Source organism: Lutra lutra, chromosome 7 (assembly GCF_902655055.1).
Source record: "Lutra lutra chromosome 7, mLutLut1.2, whole genome shotgun sequence".
NCBI classification, from domain to species: domain Eukaryota; kingdom Metazoa; phylum Chordata; class Mammalia; order Carnivora; family Mustelidae; genus Lutra; species Lutra lutra.
Window position 1 is genome coordinate 9868074 of NC_062284.1, and position 19407 is coordinate 9887480.

The window sequence follows — 19407 nt, forward strand, 5'->3', positions numbered from 1 at the left end:
CCCGAGGATCATGACTTGAGCTGAGGGCAGATACCTAACTGACTGAGTCACCCAGGTGCTCCTAAAATTAAGGTTTTGAAGACTCTTTGCATTGGTTATCATAGCTACGTAATTCAATTTGATTAATTTAAATGTCATTATGTGAGTGTTCCCTAATGTGTTTGTCTGTTCTTCTTTTGATGGACATTGAAGTCATTGACAATTTTTGGCTGTTACACGTAATACTGCAATAAGAGTCTTTATGGGGTAATTTGTCTAGCCTGGGAGCTAGAGGTGGAATTGCTGGATGGGAGGATATGAGCGTCTTCAGCTTCTGTGCCACAGTGGTCTTCTGAGCCTTGTACTAACTGTGCTTCCCACTGGGCAGGATGAGAGGGCCTGGCTCCCTACAATGGGACCCATTCTTAGTCTGTGAGATGGAGCAGTGTGACATGGTATCTCTTTGTCCTTTAACTTGTATTTCCCTGATCCCGGTGAGACTGAGTATCTCCTCCTGTGTTTCTTGGCCCTTCCGGTTTCTTCTTCTGGACCTGTTCACGGGCTTTGTTTATCTTATTTATTGGATAATCATTTTCACATTAATTTGCATAATATCTTCATCTGTTTGGGCTGTAACAACAAAATACCCCAGACTGAGAGAAATGTATTTCTCCTAGTTCTAGAGGCTGGAAGTCCAAGATCAAGGCACAGGTAGATTCCAGATCTGGTGAGGACATGCTTCCTGGTTCATAGACGGCCATCTCTTGCTCTGTGCTCACATGGAGAAATGCAGGAAGGAGCTTTCTGGGGCCCCTTTTATAAGGGCATTAATCCCATGCATGACTTTAATGACCTAACTCCTCCCAATGGCCCTACTTCCTAATACGATCACACTGAGGATTAGGTTACAACCTAACGGATTTTGAGGGGGACACAAACATTCAGCCTGTAGTACATGAGTTCTTTAAACTTCTATGTAAAAGACAAGTGTCCATGATAATGTTTGAAAATTTCCTATGTTTTTTTTTAATCAAAATAAACTTTTAATTTTGGAACAGTTTTAGTTTCACAGAAAAATTGCAAAGATTGTGCAGAGAGCTTCTGGTATAGCCTGCACCTTGTTTGTTCTATTATAACATCTTATATGATGAAGGCACATTGATTACATACTAAACCAATATCAGGACATATCAGGAAAGTCCATACTCCACTTGGATTTCCTTTTTTTTTTTTTTTTTAAAGATTTTATTTATTTGAGAGAGAGCGAGCACAAGCCGGGTGGCGGGGCAGAGGGAGAGGGAGAAGCAGACTCCCGGCTGAGCAGAGAACCCCACACTGGGCTCTATCCCAGGACTCCCCCCTCCCCCACTCAGATTTCCTTTTGCCCACTGTTCTTTCTCTGTCCCAGCATCACACCCAGGCCCCCACATCACATTTTAGCAATCGTGCCTCTTCAGGCTCCCCTTGGCTCTCTGACCAGTTTGTGGCTCACTTCAGGAACCCTTTCTTGGGCAGATACTATATATTTTAAAGCACCGTGTGTTATGTTTAAAGCACCTTTCCCTTTCCGGTGTGTGCCTTTTGGCTCTTATTTAAGAAATTCTTCATGTTTTAGGTCATAAAGTCATCATCTATTTGTTTCTCTTTTTTAAAGCTTCTTTTCGCATTCAAGGCCTTAATTGGGGTTGGGGTCTCTGTCTATGGGAGAGGAATTCTTTGATATTGCCCCCCGTGTGAATAACCTACTGTTTCTGCATTTGTAAAATTTCCCATCTTTCCCTGTTGGTATGCAGTCACACTGTTATGGTAAGTCAGGGTTCCTCATATATATCACCATGTTTCTGGGCTCTCTGTTTGGTTCCATGGTTTTGTTTGTCTCTCCCTTTGCCATACTGACTCCATTGCTGTTAACTTTATTGTTTTGTTGTGTTTCCAGGAGGACTAGGGTCTTCCTCCTCATTCTTAACATTTTTTCTAGCTTGGTTTTGCCCCTGTGCTTTTTCAGATGAATTCTAAGATCAAGTTCTAAAATCCTAATAAAAACAGCTGGTAGGGATTTTGATTGGAATGATACAAAATGTCTGGCTTTGTTGGGGAACATCTTTCGAATATAGGGTCTCCCCTTCGTTGTGTATCGCATTTCTTCTGTTGAATTAGGCATTCTTTGATGTCCTTCCATAATAGTTTATAACATTCTCTATCAAGTTCCCATCTGGGGGAGTCTGGGTGGCTCAGTCGGTTAAGGGTCCAACTCTTGATTTCAGCTTAGGTCTCATCTCAGAGTTGTGAGTTCAAGTCTGGAGTTGGGCTACATGTTGGCTGTGGAGCTTACTTTAAAAAAAAATTCAATCTTGTATTTTGTGAGTCTTTTTGCTGATGCCTTATTGCTCCCGTACTGTTGTGGGTGGGACATCCACCTTCTCTACTTTCTCCTCCTCCTCGCTCTCCTTTGTTGCTTCTCTCCACTTGTGTTGCTTCCTCTTCCTCCTTTTTCCTTTATACATGGTTTTTTGGGATCTAACACATTGGCCCCACTCTTCATTCATTTTGATAGCTTCTTGGTTAGATTTGCTTGGCTCCTGTATGTGGCAGACACACTGACAAAAATTAATGACAGTCTTACCTCCACCTTTCTTACCCCTAGAATTGTGTTCTCTTCTCATTGTGTTGCGTTGATTAGGACCTCCAGTTTGGTGATGGATAGGAGCAGTGCTCTAATGGGTATCTTGACATCAGTGGGTGCTTTTGGTGTTTCCCTCTTAAGTATGGCATCTGCTGTATGTTTTTGAATCATGGTCTTTAGAAAGTTAAGGAAATTCTCTTCTCTTTTGAGTATACTGAGATTATTTTTTTTATCATAAAAGTATATTGAAATTGTCAAATGTTTTTCTGCATCTGTTATGATAACTATGTGGTTTTTTCTTTGGACCTACTAACGTGATATAGTAAAACAATAGTTTTTCTGGGTTTCAACCATATGTGATTCCTGGGATATATCTTACTAATTCATTGTTATATTTTTCAAGGCAATATATTGACAAATTTGATTTGCTAGTGTATTATGTAAGATTAAGTGAAATTGGTGTATATTTATAATAGTTTTTACAATATTTATATATTTACAATATAACAATAAAATATATTTACAATATTTACAATAATACAAATATTCTTTGTTCAAAGTTCAGTTTATCTGATGTTATCAGATAAATAGTGAATCACTAGTATTTTTTGTTTTTTTTTTGTTTTTTGTTTTTTGTTTCTTTTTTAAGATTTTGTTTATTTATTTATTTGACAGAGATCACAAGTACACAGAGAGGCAGGAAGAGAGAGAGGAGGAAGCAGGCTCCTCGCTGAGCAGAGAGCCCCATGCGGGGCTCGATCCCAAGACTCTGGGATCACGACCCGAGCCGAAGGCAGAGGCTTTAACCCACTGAGCCACCCAGGCACCCCATGAATCTCTAGTATTTTTTGGATTGGTGTTTATTATTTCCATTTTTTCTTTTAATTTATTATGTTTTTAGAGTTAAGTAGGTTTCTTGTAGATAGCATGTAATTGGGATCTTCTTTTTCTATCGTCTTGCTAGCTATTTTCTGCTTCTTCTATTCCTTTTTTTAAACATTTTTACTGCTCTATTTTAGATTATTTTTATAATTCTATTTTACCTTCACTATTGGCTCATTATTTGCTCATCTTTTAAAAAATTTTAGTGATTGTCTTGAGCTTACAATATACATCTTTAATTAATCAGTCCATCTTCAAATAATATAGTAACTTCACGTGTAGTGTGAGAGCTTTACAGTAGAACACATTCATTTTCTTTCATGTTTTTTTTTAAAAGATTTTATTTATTTATTTGACAGAGAGAAATCACAAGTAGGCAGAGAGGCAGGCAGAGAGAGAGGAGGAAGCAGGCTCCCTGCTGAGCAGAAAGCCCGATGCGGGGCTCGATCCCAGGACCCTGGGATCATGACCTGAGCCGAAGGCAGCGGCTTAACCCACTGAGCCACCCAGGCGCCCCACATTTTCTTTCATGTTTTATGTAATTGTCATGCATTTTATTTTTACATGCGCTATAAGAACATAATATATTGTTACTATTTTTGCTTCAGACACTCGTTGAGCTTTTAGAGTGATTTAAAAAAGAAAAAAATGTCTTTTAGATATATCTGTAATTTAACTATTTCTAGAGGTCTTCATTTCTCTATGAAGATCCAAGTTTCAAATGTAAATAGAGATTATATTCCTTGTGCTTGAGAAACTTCACTATTTCTTAGTGCAATTATGGTGGCAATAAATTTTGTCAATGTTTGTCTTTGAAGTATTCTTCATTTTTTGCAGGAAGTTTTTGCTGGCACAGAATTCTGGGTTGGCAGTTTTTTCTTTCAGAAATGTGAATATTTTACCCAAGTGTCTTTAGCTTTCATAATTTCTGATGAGAAGCCTGCTAAATTCTTAAATTTGTTTTTCTCAATGTAATGTGACTTTTCCCTCTTGTTCCCTTCCGAATTTTCCCTTTATATTTGGTATTCAGTTGTTTGAGTATAATGTACTTAGGTGTACCTTCTTCCTCTTCTCCTCCGCTTCTTGGGTTCTATGAGCTTCTTAGAGTTGTGGTTTGACCTGTTTCATTAATTTAGAAAATGTTGAGCCACTGTCTCTTCAAATATCTATTTTTTAAGAAAAGATTTATTTATTCATTTGAGAGAGAGAGAGTGCACATGTGAACAGGGGGAGGGGCAGAGGGAGAGAGCAAATCTCAAGCGACTCTGAGCCGAGCACAGAGCCTGATTCAGGGCTTGACTGCACAACCCTGAGACCAAAAATCAAAGATCAAAATCAAGAGTTGACTGTTTAACCAATGAGCTATGCAGGCACCCTTTCAGATATGTCTTATGCCAAATGTTCTTTGTCTTTTCTTTCTTATATTCCAATCACAATTTTGATTGTCTAATAGTTTCCCAAAGTCTTTGGAGCCTCTTTTCTGGGGTTTCCCTTTTATTTTTCTCCTTAGGTTCTCATTTTGGAAACTTCTCTAAGCTAAGTAATTTCTTCCTTAAATATGATGATTCTACTGATGAGTCCATCAAAGGTATTCTTAATCTGCTTTACTGCTTTAAGAAATTTCTAGTATTTCTTTTTGACTGTTTCCAATAGTTTGCATCTGTGTGCTGGAACTGTCCCTCATGCATGCATGTTATCCAGTTTTGCCATTAAGGCTTTAATATGCTAATGCTAGTTATATTAAATTACCGAATAGTTCCAGCAATGATGTAATATCTACTTCTGTTTTTTTTTTTTAAGATTTTATTTATTTATTTGACTGAGAGAGACAGTGAGAGAGGGAACACAAGCAGGGGGAGTGGGACAGGGAGAAGCAGACTGCCTGGTGACCTGGGAGCCCGATGTGGGGCTCGATCCCAGAACCCTGGGATCATGACCTGACCTGAAGGCAAATGCTTAATGACTGAGACACCCAGGTGCGCTTCTACTTCTGTTTTTTTAAATATTACTTTGAAATAATATTGTTTCACTCTTGCTTCTTAGTGTGTCTTATAATTTTTGGTTGAAAGTCAGATATGTAGGATAGTAGAGACCTTTTTAAGAATGAGTACATCTCTTTTGGTAAGTGCTTACAGGGTGTGGGAGTGTTGAGTCAATCTAGTCAGTGTTTGAACTTTTTGGGCGGAGCATAGCTATTATTACTTAGAAATTTGTTGGGACTTCCTTTTTATTGGAGTATAATTTATGACTTTTATATAATAAAATTCACCCTTTTAATAGTATAGTTCTTTGAGTTTGCCAAGGGCAGACAGTCATGTAGCCACCAAAATCCAGATACCGTTACTCCCCAGATTTCCTCACGCCACTTTGTGGTCAGTCCTTACTCCACCCCTAGTCCCTGGCAACCAATGCTCTTCTCCCTGTGGCATAAATAGTACCCTGTAATATGAAGCTTTTTAATCCCATTTTTTCCACTTAGCATTATGTACTTAGATCTATCCATGTTTTTGCACATTTAACAGTTTACTTTATGGCAGAATACTCTTCCAGGGTATAAATGTAGTAATGCATTTTTATCCACTTACTAGTTGAAGGAAGGATTTTAGCATCTTTAAATTAATGTCTCATCTAGGATGTTCACAACCATATTTGTATATGAAGTTCTATTTTTTCCTCTTGTAAATTAATAATTGCTTTTCTCTTTATTATATTTCTCTTATACTCGATTCTATTTTTATAATTCTGCTTAAGATTTTATTCCCAAAGGCTGTACATGGGCTGGGATCTTTGTAATACAGACTGGATGCGATCTTGTGATTTCAGCACTTGGGTAGCTTGGAGTGTAAAAGAAAAGGAAGGAAGGAGGTCGGGCTTACTGGCAGATTCACTGAGGCATGAGTGTGTAGGTTCTTAGAGAGTCTGTTGGATTGACTTTGGTACCAGTATGTCCATGAATACTTCTTATTCTTCTTGAAATAAAATTTTTCATCATTTGGAGGGGCACCTGGGTGGCTCAGTGGGTTAAGCCTCTGCCTTCGGCTCAGGTCATGATCTCAGGGTCCTGGGATCAAACCCCGCATCAGGCTCTCTGCTCAGCACAGAGCCTGCTTCTCCCTCTCTCTCTGCCTGCCTCTCTGCCTACTTGTGATCTCTCTCTCTGTTAAATAAATAAATAAAATTTTAAAAAAAGAACATACCTCCATCTTGATAATTATCACACTAAATTTTAATGATCAGTTTTCTTATTTATCTTTCACTAGACTGAGCTTCTTGAGGTTGCCATCAAGTAAAACACAGTGACCAAACAGATAAAATTTTTGGCATAGTTTACCATTTGGTGGACTAACCATTGGGACTAAGGGTAACTGACATAGAGTGTTTGGGTAATAATCCTGCCATAGATTCTGCATTGCCAATGGCTCCTGTTTTCTTACAGGACAAGTTCCATAAGACACTTGCTCTAATTTGTCTTGCAGCCTTTGAACTCTCCTGAATGAAGAAGCTCAGACCAGTTCAGTATATAAATTAGAGATAGGGGATGGTTTATATAAAGATTCATAAAATATGCCTTGGTCCTTTCTCCTTTTATCTCTTTCTTTATAACTTTGGCTTTTTATAACTCACTTGGAGATACATTTTAAGGTCTGCTTACGTCAGGCCCTTTATGATTTATGGCTCTGCTCCCTCACCTACCCCTGGCAGAACATTAAAATATATCTGAGGGCCACATCAGCAACCTATTGCTATATTTAAGAGAAGGATATATTTAAAGAGGCAAAACCCAAGACAGCCTCCAGGAATAGCTTTCCTGAGTAAACATACCCAGCATACAAATTACATTAATTTTGAAATCAAAGACATTTTCCTGTAGCACAAGTCTTAGCAATATCCATGGAAATCTGAAGAGTGCAGTGATAGCCTTTGGAGGCCCCTGTTTATAAGTCTGTAGCAAATCTGACCCTACGAAAAATTCTGTAAAATAATTTGGCTTCTCTAGACAAATGACCCCCTCACATTTTTGAAATAATCTGGCATCTGTTTCTGGTGGTTCTGGTTCAAGGGGTCTAGGAATATAGGAAACTTCATTTTTCATAACAACCTTTGGTTTTATTCTGATGCAAGTGTTCTTGGGACTTCTCTTTGAGAAGCACTTGATTAGGTGTTCTTACTGGGTGGGGGTATCTTTTTGCAGAAGCTCATGACAGGTGACTCTAGAGTAGGGTTGTTAGCAGAATACAGTATAGCATGAAGGGAAAGGAGACCTAGTCATCATCTGTGGTCATGGACTGAATCATGTGGTGGCTCTGAAGAGGACAATGACCCTCAGCAGCCTGTACCCCCTATATCAAGGTGATTCCCACTGAATTGTTGTCTGTTGGCTTGTTGGTTTTCTCCCGCCCCCCCCCCCCCCCCCCCCCGCCGAATTAGATTTAAGGGCAGGGACCATGTCTTTCCTCTCTGTATGCGTAGCCCCTAATACCATTTACCTAAGTTTTGCTGAAGACTGAGTATATAAATAAATGAATAGACAAATGAATGAGTTGTAATTCTTCACAAATGGAAACAGGTCCAAGGCTTCTAGCTTAAAAGTTTGGCCGAGCTTGGGAAAGGTCCCGCAGAGGATGATGTTAATGTAGGTCAGTATATGGTTTTGAATGTAATATTGTTTCTTCCTATTACGTTCATGTAGGAGTTGGAGCAGACCAGTGGCTCCCAAATGTGCCTGCACCTCATAGTCACTAGGTGCTTCCATCCTCATTTTGTATTTCGTGAAAAAGTAATATGTATGCTTGGTATAAAGGGAAAATGAAGCTTATCCCATTGAGCCTTCCCAGGGCCACGCATCTACCAGTTTCTTGTGTAACTCTTGGGTATATTCTATTCATTTGGAGGCATATGGTACATATACTTTTTTACATGAATGGGCACAGCTTGCATTTTATTTTTTTCAGTTAACAATATACCTTGAAGATTCTTCCATATTAAGGCATTTACCTAAAAACTGTAACAGCCACATGGTATTTCACCATGTGGGCATCTCCCTGTCTGTCTACCTACCCACCCATCATCTGTCTAGTGATCAATTCTATTATAAGAAATGTTGCATCGAGCATCTGTGAATGTATTTCTTTGAATGCATGAGCAAGTATAGATAGGGTCAGGTCTTAGAGGTGGTATTTCTAGGTCAATGCCATTACGCACTCAAAATTTTGCAAAAGTGTTCTCCAAAGATGCTTCACCAATAATACTCTACCCTCTGTGTGAATGAAAGTGCTTATTGCTCCAAATCTTTATTGGGTAAGTTTTTTTTTAAGATTTTATTTATTTATTTGACAGAAATTACAAGTAGGCAGAGTGGCAGGCAGAGAGAGAGGGGGAAGCAGGCTCCCCACTGAGCAGAGAGCCCGATGAAGGGCTCAATCCCAGGACAATGAGACCATGATCTGAGCCGAAGGCAGAGGCTTAACCCACTGAGCCAACCAGGAGCCGCAGGGAAGTTTTTAAAATGAAGATTCTCAGTCCCTCACAAATCTATTGCTTCCAAGCCTACTAGGAGGAGCTGAGGGACCTGCATTTTTAAATAAGATTTTATTTACTTATTAGAGAAAGAGAGAGAAAGTGCATGTGCAAGCCAGAGTGGGGACAAAGGAAGAGGGAGAAGCAGACTCCCTGCTGAGTAGGGAGCCTTAGGTGGGGCTCCATCCCAGGACCCCAAGATCATGACCTGAGCCAAAGGCAGATGCTTAACCGACTGAACCACCCAGGAGCCCCGGACCTGTACATTTTCAAAGCTTCTCATAAAGTGCCACGTGATCAGTATTTTCATTTCACAGTAGCTTGTCCATATCTCGATGAGTCTGAGGCAGAAGGTCCATGACTACATTTGGGAATCACCGGGCTGCTGCTTCGTACCCCCTGTGTCTATCCAGATCAGATAAATTTCCATACTCCCAGTCTCCTTCCTCCTTTATAAACACCAGCTAAGGAATAGGGAACTAACCTTGGAAAGTAATGTTTCAGCACCCTTTCATTTGAAGTTCCCCTTTTCCTGCCTTTCTGTGCTTTCCATGTTTATCTCAAGGCTTCTCTCAGGACCAATCACTCAGGGACTAATGTCTTACCCACAGGTTCACAAAGATGTACTTTAAACATGTACTCTTCGAGGACACGTTCTTTGACGAGTGCTATTTTGAAGATGTTACATCTACCGATACCTATTTCAAAAACTGCACCATTGAATCGACTGTCTTCTACAACACAGGTGAGAACATGGGCGGTGTGGGTGCACGGTATCAAGGGTGGACTGGCCTTATTTAAGAAGCAAAAATGTGCACCCGAATGTTTATAGCAGCAATGTCCACAATAGCCAAATTATGGAAAGAACCTCGACGTCCATCAACAGCATTCATCTATCTATTTATCCATTCATGATAAAGAAGATGTGGTATATATATATATGATGGAATACTATGCAGCCATCAAAAGAAATGAAATCTTGCCATTTGCGATGACATGGATGGAACTAGAGGGTATCATGCTTAGCGAAATAAGTCAGTCGGAGAAAGACAACTATCATATGATCTCCCTGATACGAGGAAGTGGAGATGCAACGTGGGGGGCTTGAGGGGGTAGGAAAAGAATAAATGAAACAAGATGGGATTGGGAGGGAGACAAACCATAAGAGACTCTTAATCTCACAAAACAAACTGAGGGTTGCTGGGGGGAGGGGGATCGGGAGAGGGTGGTGGGATTATGGACATTGGGGAGTATGCTATGGTGAGTGCTGTGAAGTGTGTAAACCTGACAATTCACAGACCTGTACCCCTGGGGATAATAATACATTATATGTTTATAAAAATATTTAAAAATTTAAAAAAATAAGAAGCAAAGTGCTCAGTCAAAAGCTTTAGGAGTAGGAAGGTACACACGGACGTCGTTATTGAGCATCAGGTTGGAGAAATGGGTTCTAGTCCGAGGCATGGCACGGATTAGTTGCACTATCTTTACCAATGTAATTTGCGTGTGTTATCATATGTGAAGTGGAAACAAAAGTTCTGGGTGAGTGCTCTGATCGCAAGCATCTCCGATGCCATATGCGGCAGGTCTTCGGTGGGAAGCCTTTCGGAAGCCAACATTTCAGGAAGGTGGCATTTTATGCATGGAGTGCTTTCTCAAAGACCTCACATAATTTGCAAGGTTCATGTTCTCACAATAATAAAGGGAGAGGGAAAATTGTATCTTTTCAAGCCTTGTGCACAAAGTGAGATGAGAGGCATATTTTCAAATCACACCATTTCAGTCTTCCATGATTAAAAAATTTTCACAAAATCCCACCACTCTATCACTCCTCGTCACTTTTACTACTCTCATCATAGGTTAATAACATACCAAGGGGAGTTGAGACATAAGGAAACTACCTGAGCTCTACCAGGGGCTTCATCTACATTGTCTCCAGTGAGAAATGTACAATTACTCCCATTTTATAGCTCAGGAAACCCAGGCTTAAGCCCTTGCCCAAGGCCACAGCTAGCAAGCTGAGAGAGCGTGGATTCATTTCCGAGTTGTTTGGTTCTGAAGTCTGTGATCTGTCCAGTGAACTCCGTGCATCGTGCCAATATTACTGCTTTCTCCTGACCCTCAGCAGCATGGCTGATGCAAGAATGTCTTTTCCTTCCATGAGGTCAGGCTCAGAATGTTTCCTCTCTGTCCTCCAAATATCCCTCCATCTCTAAGTGATCCATTATGAGATGTACCTTTGTAATTTTTTTTTTAGCCCGAACCTAAAAAGGCATATACGTTGCCTGTTTGTCATTAAAACTGGATGCATCTTTTAATTTCTTCTTTCAAGTTTTAATGATGCCTCTTTGCATATGCTCACGTGGGACTTTTGCAAACACCTGTACTCATGAAATGTCAGTGCTGGGAAGTGATGGAGAGAATCAGGTGTACTTTTCTAATTTTATAGGAGGAGGTTACGGAAGGTTAACGAGGGTCAGCTGCAGAACCAGGTCCCGAAACCCAGATTTTCCGAGAGCTTCCTTAGGCACTCTTTCTGCTTGGACGGTGGGTGTTAGAAGGGGTCAGAAGACTTGGGAACTAGTTCCAAAGCAAATGGTTTATATTTTTTTAAGACTTGATTTTTTGGAGATGTTTAAGGTTTAAAATAAAATTAGAAAGAAGGTACAGATTTCCATAGAGCTCCTGTCCCCCAGCCCTGTCTCCCCCATCATCAACATGCCCTCATGAGAGTGGTGTATTTGTTACCATTGATGAACCTACACTGACACCTCATAATCATCCCAAGTCCAGAGTTTACAGGAGGATTCGCTGTTGGTGTTGGGCACTTTCTGGGCTTGGACAAATGTATAATGGCATATATCCACCATTATCATACCATGTAGAGTATTTTCACCGCCCTAAAAATCCTCTATGTTCTCCATATTCATCTTTCCCGCTCCCCACTGTGGAAACTACTGAACAAATGGGTTTTAATTTTATTTTTAATTTAATTTAACTTAATTTTAATTTTAAAAAATATTTTATTTGTTTATTTTAGAGCGAGAGAGAGAGAGAGAGGGAGCACAAGCATGTGGAGAGAGTGAAAGAGAATCCCAAGCAGACAGTCCCTGGGCATGGAGACTGACATGGAGCTCAATCCCAGGATCCCAAGATCATGACCTGAGCTGAAATCAAGAGCCGGACGCTCAGCTGACTGAGCCCCCCCAGGCGCCCCACAAACGTTTTTCATTTTGAAGAATGTTCAGGTTTCTGCATGGGTTCTGGAAAGTTTCCCCTCAATCCAGACCCAATTCTTGTGTCTTCTTCTTCCTGTAAGTTGGGTAGCCTCGGAAGAATGGCCCAGCCTTGGTGTGGACCCTGGTGTCATGTCATTGATAGAAACAGGATGGTTTTGGGACACCTCAGTGACTCAGTCGGTTAAGCATCTGCCTTGGGCTCAGGTCATGATCCCAGGGTCCTGGGATCAAGCCCCACATTGGGCTCCTTGCTCAGCAGAGAACCTGTTTCTCCTTCTCCCACTGCCTGCTGCTCCCTCTGCTTATGCTCTCTTTCTCTTGATATCTATCTCTCTGTCAAGTGAATAAGTAAAATCTTTTAAAAAAAGCAATTAAAAAAGAAAGAAAGAAACAGGACGGTTTCCTGGTTGAAAGATGATGTATTTAGACGTGCGTCTCCATGGGCATTCACTTCATTTCCCTTTGCTTATGGGAAGTGGAAGCAGTCATTACCTTGTTAGGGTTTTCTCTGTCCACCCATACCTGGCCACACGTCACTGTGACTTTGAGATTGTCTGATGGCCAGAGGTGTGGGGCAGCCTGCCCTCGGAAGACGCGTGACTCCATCCCTGCCTCTGCCCCATCTCTCCCCAGCCCCTGTTCACTGTACATGAACCCACGGTATCCTTCTCTCCCCAGACCTCTACAAGCATAAGTTTATCAACTGCCGGTTTATCAATACGACCTTTCTGGCGCCGAAGGAGGGCTGCCACATGGACTTTGAGCAGGATAATGACTTCCTGATTTACCTCGTCAGCTTCCTTGGCAGTCTGTCTGTCCTCCCTGGCAACATCATTTCTGCCCTGCTCATGGATAGAGTTGGAAGGCTCAAGATGATCGGTGAGTAGTTAGGGACGCCGCATCTCCTCCAGTAGGTGAGGATCCTGGCTTTCAAAATGTATTAAAGGAGAGGATTTTTTCTTTTTCTTAAATAAATCTTGTACTGGAAACCAAACAGGTAAGATGGGATCTGCTGGTGGAAAGCCTAGCAGGCAGGCAAGGCTCCAAAACTCCCGGACTCCATGGATGTAGTTTGAGACCTATGGTCCAAGTCAGGGACTCCTTTTCATTTCCCGACTGAGCGATTCTGGGATAGTCACTCACACTATTAGCAGTTCAGAAGTATATTGAACATGCCCATTCTACCCGCTTTATAAGATTATTGTAAAAAAAATAATAAAATGCTCTTCAGTGAACATTAGTTCATCTGATGGGTTTTTATGTTATTTTATTTATTTATTTAATAGAGATCACAAGTAGGCAGAGCAGCAGGCAGAAAGAGAGGGAGAAGCAGACTCCCTGCTGAGCAGAGAGCCCGATGTGGGGCTCAATCCCAGGACCCTGAGATCATGACCTGAGCCGAAGGCAGAGGCTTTAACCCACTGAGCCACCCAGGCACCACATCTGATGGGTTTTTAATAGACTGCATTGCTTATTATGATTTCATAGTGATGACACTTAGGCTTTGGAGGTGCACAGACTCATGTCCGAGTCCTATCAGCTCGAGGCTATCTGACTTGAGACATGTTCCTTTACTTCTCCAGGCTTCAGGTTCCATATCTGTACCTGTAACTAGCTGATCGGGTTTTGTGAGGCTTGAGCATAATGTAGCCAGAGCATTTTATAGCGCTTGGTGCCTGTCGGTTCTCAAAAATAGTAGAAGTTTTCACGTATGACTTGCTTCACCGCACCAGGATTCACAGAAGTTTGCTACAGAAACACACGCTGTGCATGGAAAATAAGAAACAAAACATATACACCCAGGGCCAGGGAAAATATGTATTGGAATATATAAATTGTAAGGCCAGCATGGGGACGAGAACAACACACTGATACACATGCCGTGAAGGGTCTGTTCTGGGATGTAGCCGGTCAGGAAAATTAATGCCAACTCCCTAGCAGGGAAGCTCAAAGGGGAATAAAATAAATCACATAGTCGTTTTGTCAGAGAAGAGCAAATTAATCAGAGCTCGGCAAAGGGAGCTCTTGCCAGTGTGGGGCTCGTGGAGTATTATTATTGTAAAAGTAGCATGAATATTTAGAATGGGGAGCACAAGAAATGCTGCATATGGTGAGGCTGGCATCACAGTCACAGACAGAACTCCTGGGTCGCAGGTGAGGCCCTGGTTAGACCTGAAGCCCCTGAAGGAAGGGCAGCGTTGACTCAGTCCTCAATGCCTGAGTTTTTCAGCTCACTTATACCCTGTGCAAGACCAGCAGCTCCGACTTAGGTGGCCACCTCCGCCAACATTTGCTTTATGAGTCTGCACACCTTCCTTTCCTTCTCTGAGCTTCTGTTTCCAATTGTGAAAGTAATAGCAGCCTTTGCTCAAATGTGATAAGGTGTGTGATGTTTCTGTCATTCTGCCCCTGACCTTTCCAGCCCCAGGTTGAACAGCGAATACTGTGGCTGAGCCCCGGGGGTAGTCCGAAACATCCCTGGGAAGGCAGGGTCTATGAGGGGTGGGGTGGATGCATGTGTGCAGGAGTGTAGCCTGCCCCCTGGAACAGCCACATATTCCCCCATAGAGGCAGAGTTTAGGCTGGGCAGGGGGAGGGGGCAGGGCAGCCGGAGAGCAGACATCCCCTTTTCAGCCACAGCAGCCTGTCTTGACATCATAAATGTATCCCAGATCAGAACTGATTTCTGTCAGGTTCCCCAAACTGATAGCTGGAACTACTATTTCTCATTCTTTGTAGCCTACTCTTTTATTAATGTCTGTATTTTGGTTCTGAGCTGCACTGTTAAAAGCACAGACAGTTCCTTCTTCCTTCTTTAGTAGAAGGTCTAGCACAAGGCGGACCAACGGTGATATTCTTAGTACGTGGCTCATACTAGATGCTCAATAAATATCTCAATGGGATGTAGGTGACCTGTTTTGAAATAGTCTTTCCACGAATGAAAAGAACTATTTCTTCAGACAAATTCCTCTTGAATCTGCCGGGACATAAAATGTACTCTGCTGTGCTATTTCCAGGGTAGAAGTCATGTCTTGTTAACAACAAAGTAGAAGTTTTCCTGATGAGGCTGTTTGTTCTCATTTATTCACTCGATAAGCGGTAATATATGCAGGACTTATTCTCTGCCAGGCTGTGTGTGTGGCACACAACGAGAAGGCAGCGGTAAGTGAGACAGACAGCGTCCTCATGCTCACAGAGCAAATGATCTATTGGGAGAGACAGACATAAACTAGAAATTTCATTGAACAAACACTTATAAAGCATGGATTATAGGTCAGGCTTCCTGCCAAGCATTTTGTAAATATTAATATATTTAACACTCCATAACCCGGTGAGGTAGGTACTATTTTTTGTCAACATTTTACAGAGAGGGAAAGTGAGGCAGCACAGGGAGTTTAGAAGACTTGCTCAAGGTCACACAGGGGAAGAAGTTGGGACTTGAACTCAGGCCTCTCCATCACAAGGGAAATGAGAGTTAACAGAGTGGAAGTACAGTGGGTCACAGGGCTCTATAGTAGGATTACCTAATGTAGCTGAGAGGTCAGTTCTCTGACCGTCACTTGATTTATTTGATGGTAAGCTTTTGTATTCAGTAAACTTTTGTCAACATTTATTGTAAGCTAGACACCATGGTTGGGCAATTTGAGGGAAGCATGCATTTAGGTGATATAGGTCCCAAGGCCCTTGTGGCCCCATAGATATTTATCTCCTTCTTAGCTATTTGGAAAGATGTTACCAGGTGACCTGCTCACAGCCCTGCCCCCTCCCAGAATCAGCAGAATTCAGGCGACAGTTACCGTGTCCCAGCTCACCAGCAGGGTTTGACATCAGTGTTGGCAACTCCAGGTCTGAGATTCTAGACGGAGGCGTCCCCACCAGGGAGGTCCTTGTGGGTGAGGCCAGGCCACCAACATAGCTTCCTGTCAACGGGACCCCCAGGGTCCTGATGCCTGGGAAGGACCGTTGGGCTGTTTCCCAGCTGGTTGTTTGGAAAGCTACTTTCTTTGTTTCTTTCTTCTGACTATTCCCACTGCATTTCCAGCCATAGTCCTGGTCCACGCCCTGCATCCATTCCACATTCCCCAAGCTCTTCTGGGCTGGATGGAATGGATTTGGGCAGCATTTGACATGGCCTTCTTTCAGTGAGAACTTTTATCATGAGCTGTATCAGTCAGAGTGCTGGTGGGAGAAAGGATCCACCTTAGATAGTGCTAGTGAAGAGACTTTATGCATGGGATGTGGCTTTTAGAGTCAGGGGGTGCGGGTGCAGAGGCACCCGGATGCTAGTGAAACTGCCAGCAGGTACTTCCTCTAGGATTGCAGGGAGAAGATAGCACTCACAGAGCCCAAGGAGAGCTGGAACCATGGAGGCAGAGGCTCCTGGAAGGAACTATAGTCCTGGGGTGGGGATGTAGCCATCGCCAAAAAAGGGCTTATAAATAGGCTGGGAATTGGGAAGAAATACTCCAACCCCTATCTGCTCCCAGCTGACAAAGGAGCCACAGGTAAGCAGGCCCTGGGGGTTAGCTTCTCAGGGCACAGGGCAAGGCTGAGAAGGTAGATCAGATGTCTGGGGTGGAGATGGGACACATGGGGAATAAACAGCAGGGCCCTTCAGGTTTTCTTCTGCAGCCCATTTACAGTTCTGTTCTCAGTACCACGTAAGCTCCATGAGGATTTTTTGATATTGATATATTTCAGGCACCCAGTACAATGTCTGGGACATAACAGATTCTCAAGGAATGCCTCCTCGACCTCCTCCCCAGTAATTCTGGGCTGGGCAGCACCACAAAGTGAGGATTTCAAAATCCTTCCAGGAGGCTAACCCTGGTGACATGACCCATGCAGAAGGCTCTGATCCCACTGCTGGAGGACCATGTGGGGAGCCGTGCTTTCTCCTTGTAGAAATAGGCCTATGACTTGAGGGAACCTGTTACTTCAGGTGCCTCTGTGAAGATGGGAGTGGATGACAGTCTTATCTAAGACATGGGCTTCATGTTTTTTTCTGTTTTTTTTTTTTTTTGTTTGTTTGTTTTTTCCTGCCCTCGTCCTGCCCCTGTAGGTGGCTCTATGCTGATCTCAGCAGTCTGCTGCTTCTTCCTGTTTTTTGGCAACAGCGAGTCTGCGATGATTGGTTGGCAGTGCCTGTTCTGTGGGACCAGCATTGCCGCCTGGAATGCTCTGGATGTGATCACGGTGGAGCTGTATCCCACCAACCAGAGGTCAGTTCTTCCCTGGGGTTCTCTCTGGGACTCGTTCAGACTTCTTTGGCCAGAAATCTACCCATTCCAACACCCTCCCCCACAGCCACCTCGGTCTTCTGGTGTTTCACGGACAAAGCAAACATCTCTTTGGTGGTTGAGTTTCTTCTGCACGGGGGTTGGCATAGGTAGGGAGGTGAGCAGGCTAAAGCCTGATGGGGTGGGGAGAGGGTCTAGATACAAAGGACAATTATAAACCATGTTTGGGAGAGAGGAATGAGGGGGACACCATAGGTACCATGCACTCTGAAGAGAGGTGATAACAGGCCTCTAATGGGAGAGAGGGCAAAAAGGTGAAGAACTAGATAAGCAAAGGGTGGGGGAGAGGCAAGGGCAGATAAAGGTGGGGATGATGCCTGATGGTCTAGGGCATTTGCAGAGAATGTGGTAGGAATGCCCAGCATTTACTTCTATTTTTGTGCAAGCCATATGGGAAGAGGCTTGGTTGAAAGGCATAGGGTCAAAGCCATTATGCAGAAGTTATCCCTCCTTATGGAGAGGGAGGTGTGAATTTTAAGGATGGCAGGTTAAGTGGCCCTATGGTCAAAAGGCATGTGGAGTGATGTGGAAGGCAGGTAAATGAAATTCTGCAAAAAAATCTTAATGATATTCCCCCAATTGGTGACAGAGGTATTAGAATATGGAGAACTATGGCAAAGCACAGCATTCCATATTTGGAGCCCCTCTCCCCTGAACCAAGAGCTTCTAAGTTTTACAAAAATTAAGAGGAGGAAAATTATCATTATTTCCATGGTATATGCTTTTACATCTAGGAAACTCAAGACAATTAACAAAAGAGACTGTTAGAAACAGTAAAATAATTTGATACAGTGGTCAATAATAAAACTAACAACATATGGGATTTAAAAATGTATCTAAAAATTTAAAAGTAAAATTGAATTCCATTTAGTAATAGCAGAAATCCTAAACTATTTAGGAATATAAGAATATAAGGAATAATAAGAAAAATGCAACACTTATGTGAAGAAAACCATAAAGCTTTACCGAAAGATGAAACAGAAGTCTTATATATATGTCAAGATATACTTTACGAAATTCTAAGAAGATTTATTCTCACACAAATTTCAAATCTTCTTTTGTTTCTTTCTAACTTCAATGAATCCATTCAGAATTCAATGAGATTTTTTTCCTTCCCTCTGGAAACTTGGGACAACTTTGGGAATTTCATGTAAAGAAATACACATGTGAAAATACCCAAGAAAATTCTGAAAACAAAAAGATTGGGATTGGGGGCTAGTTATATATAAGGTGATTAAAAATGTAAAAAAACTTAATGTACAAAAATGCAAACACATTCTTAATAAACCTATGATATCAAAAAGAAATATTTTGCTTCAGTTGAAGAGAGCTGGTGCTGGGAGTATAGTCTCTGTATACAGATGGAGTCAAGAAAGGACAGATGATTAGTAGCAGTTACCACTGAGGGGACACCTGGCTGGCTTAGTCAGTAGAATATGTGACTCTTGATCACTGGGGTGGTAAGTTTGAGTCCCATGTTGGAGGAAGAGATTTCTAAAAAAAAAATTAATGAACTTTAAAAAAAATAGTAGTTGCTCCTCAGAAGTGTAATTGGGGGATAATAATTAGGATTAAGTTTTTCCATGGGTGACAGAAATCTCAAATAACTGCAGCCTTGGGAAGGTAGGCATTTCCTCTTTGTCTCCTGTAGAAGTCCAGAGCAGGCACTACAGACTCTTTTCATCTTGTTGTTCGCTGTTTCATGAGTTCTGCCATGGGCTAAGATGAGACCATCTACATTTTTGGAAGTGGGATGGAAGGAAGAAAAATGGAAGAGAAGAGAGCAAAAAGTACCACTCAAGACATCCCTCAAGGAAATTTCTCAGGAGCTGCCATTTGCACTTATATCCCATTGGCTAAAAACAGT

General features: G+C 42.0%; 1 protein-coding gene across 3 annotated transcripts in view; it reads left to right on the forward strand.

The window, feature by feature from the left end:
- Window positions 1-19407, forward strand: part of SV2B (synaptic vesicle glycoprotein 2B) — a 192779-nt gene that overhangs the window by 167458 nt on the left and 5914 nt on the right. For all 3 annotated transcript variants that reach the window (XM_047738761.1, XM_047738760.1, XM_047738762.1), the window contains exons 10-12: window positions 9613-9746; window positions 12919-13119; window positions 17303-17462. In XM_047738761.1, coding sequence (XP_047594717.1) covers window positions 9613-9746; window positions 12919-13119; window positions 17303-17462 — 495 coding nt within the window. The remainder of the gene's footprint in view (window positions 1-9612; window positions 9747-12918; window positions 13120-17302; window positions 17463-19407) is intronic.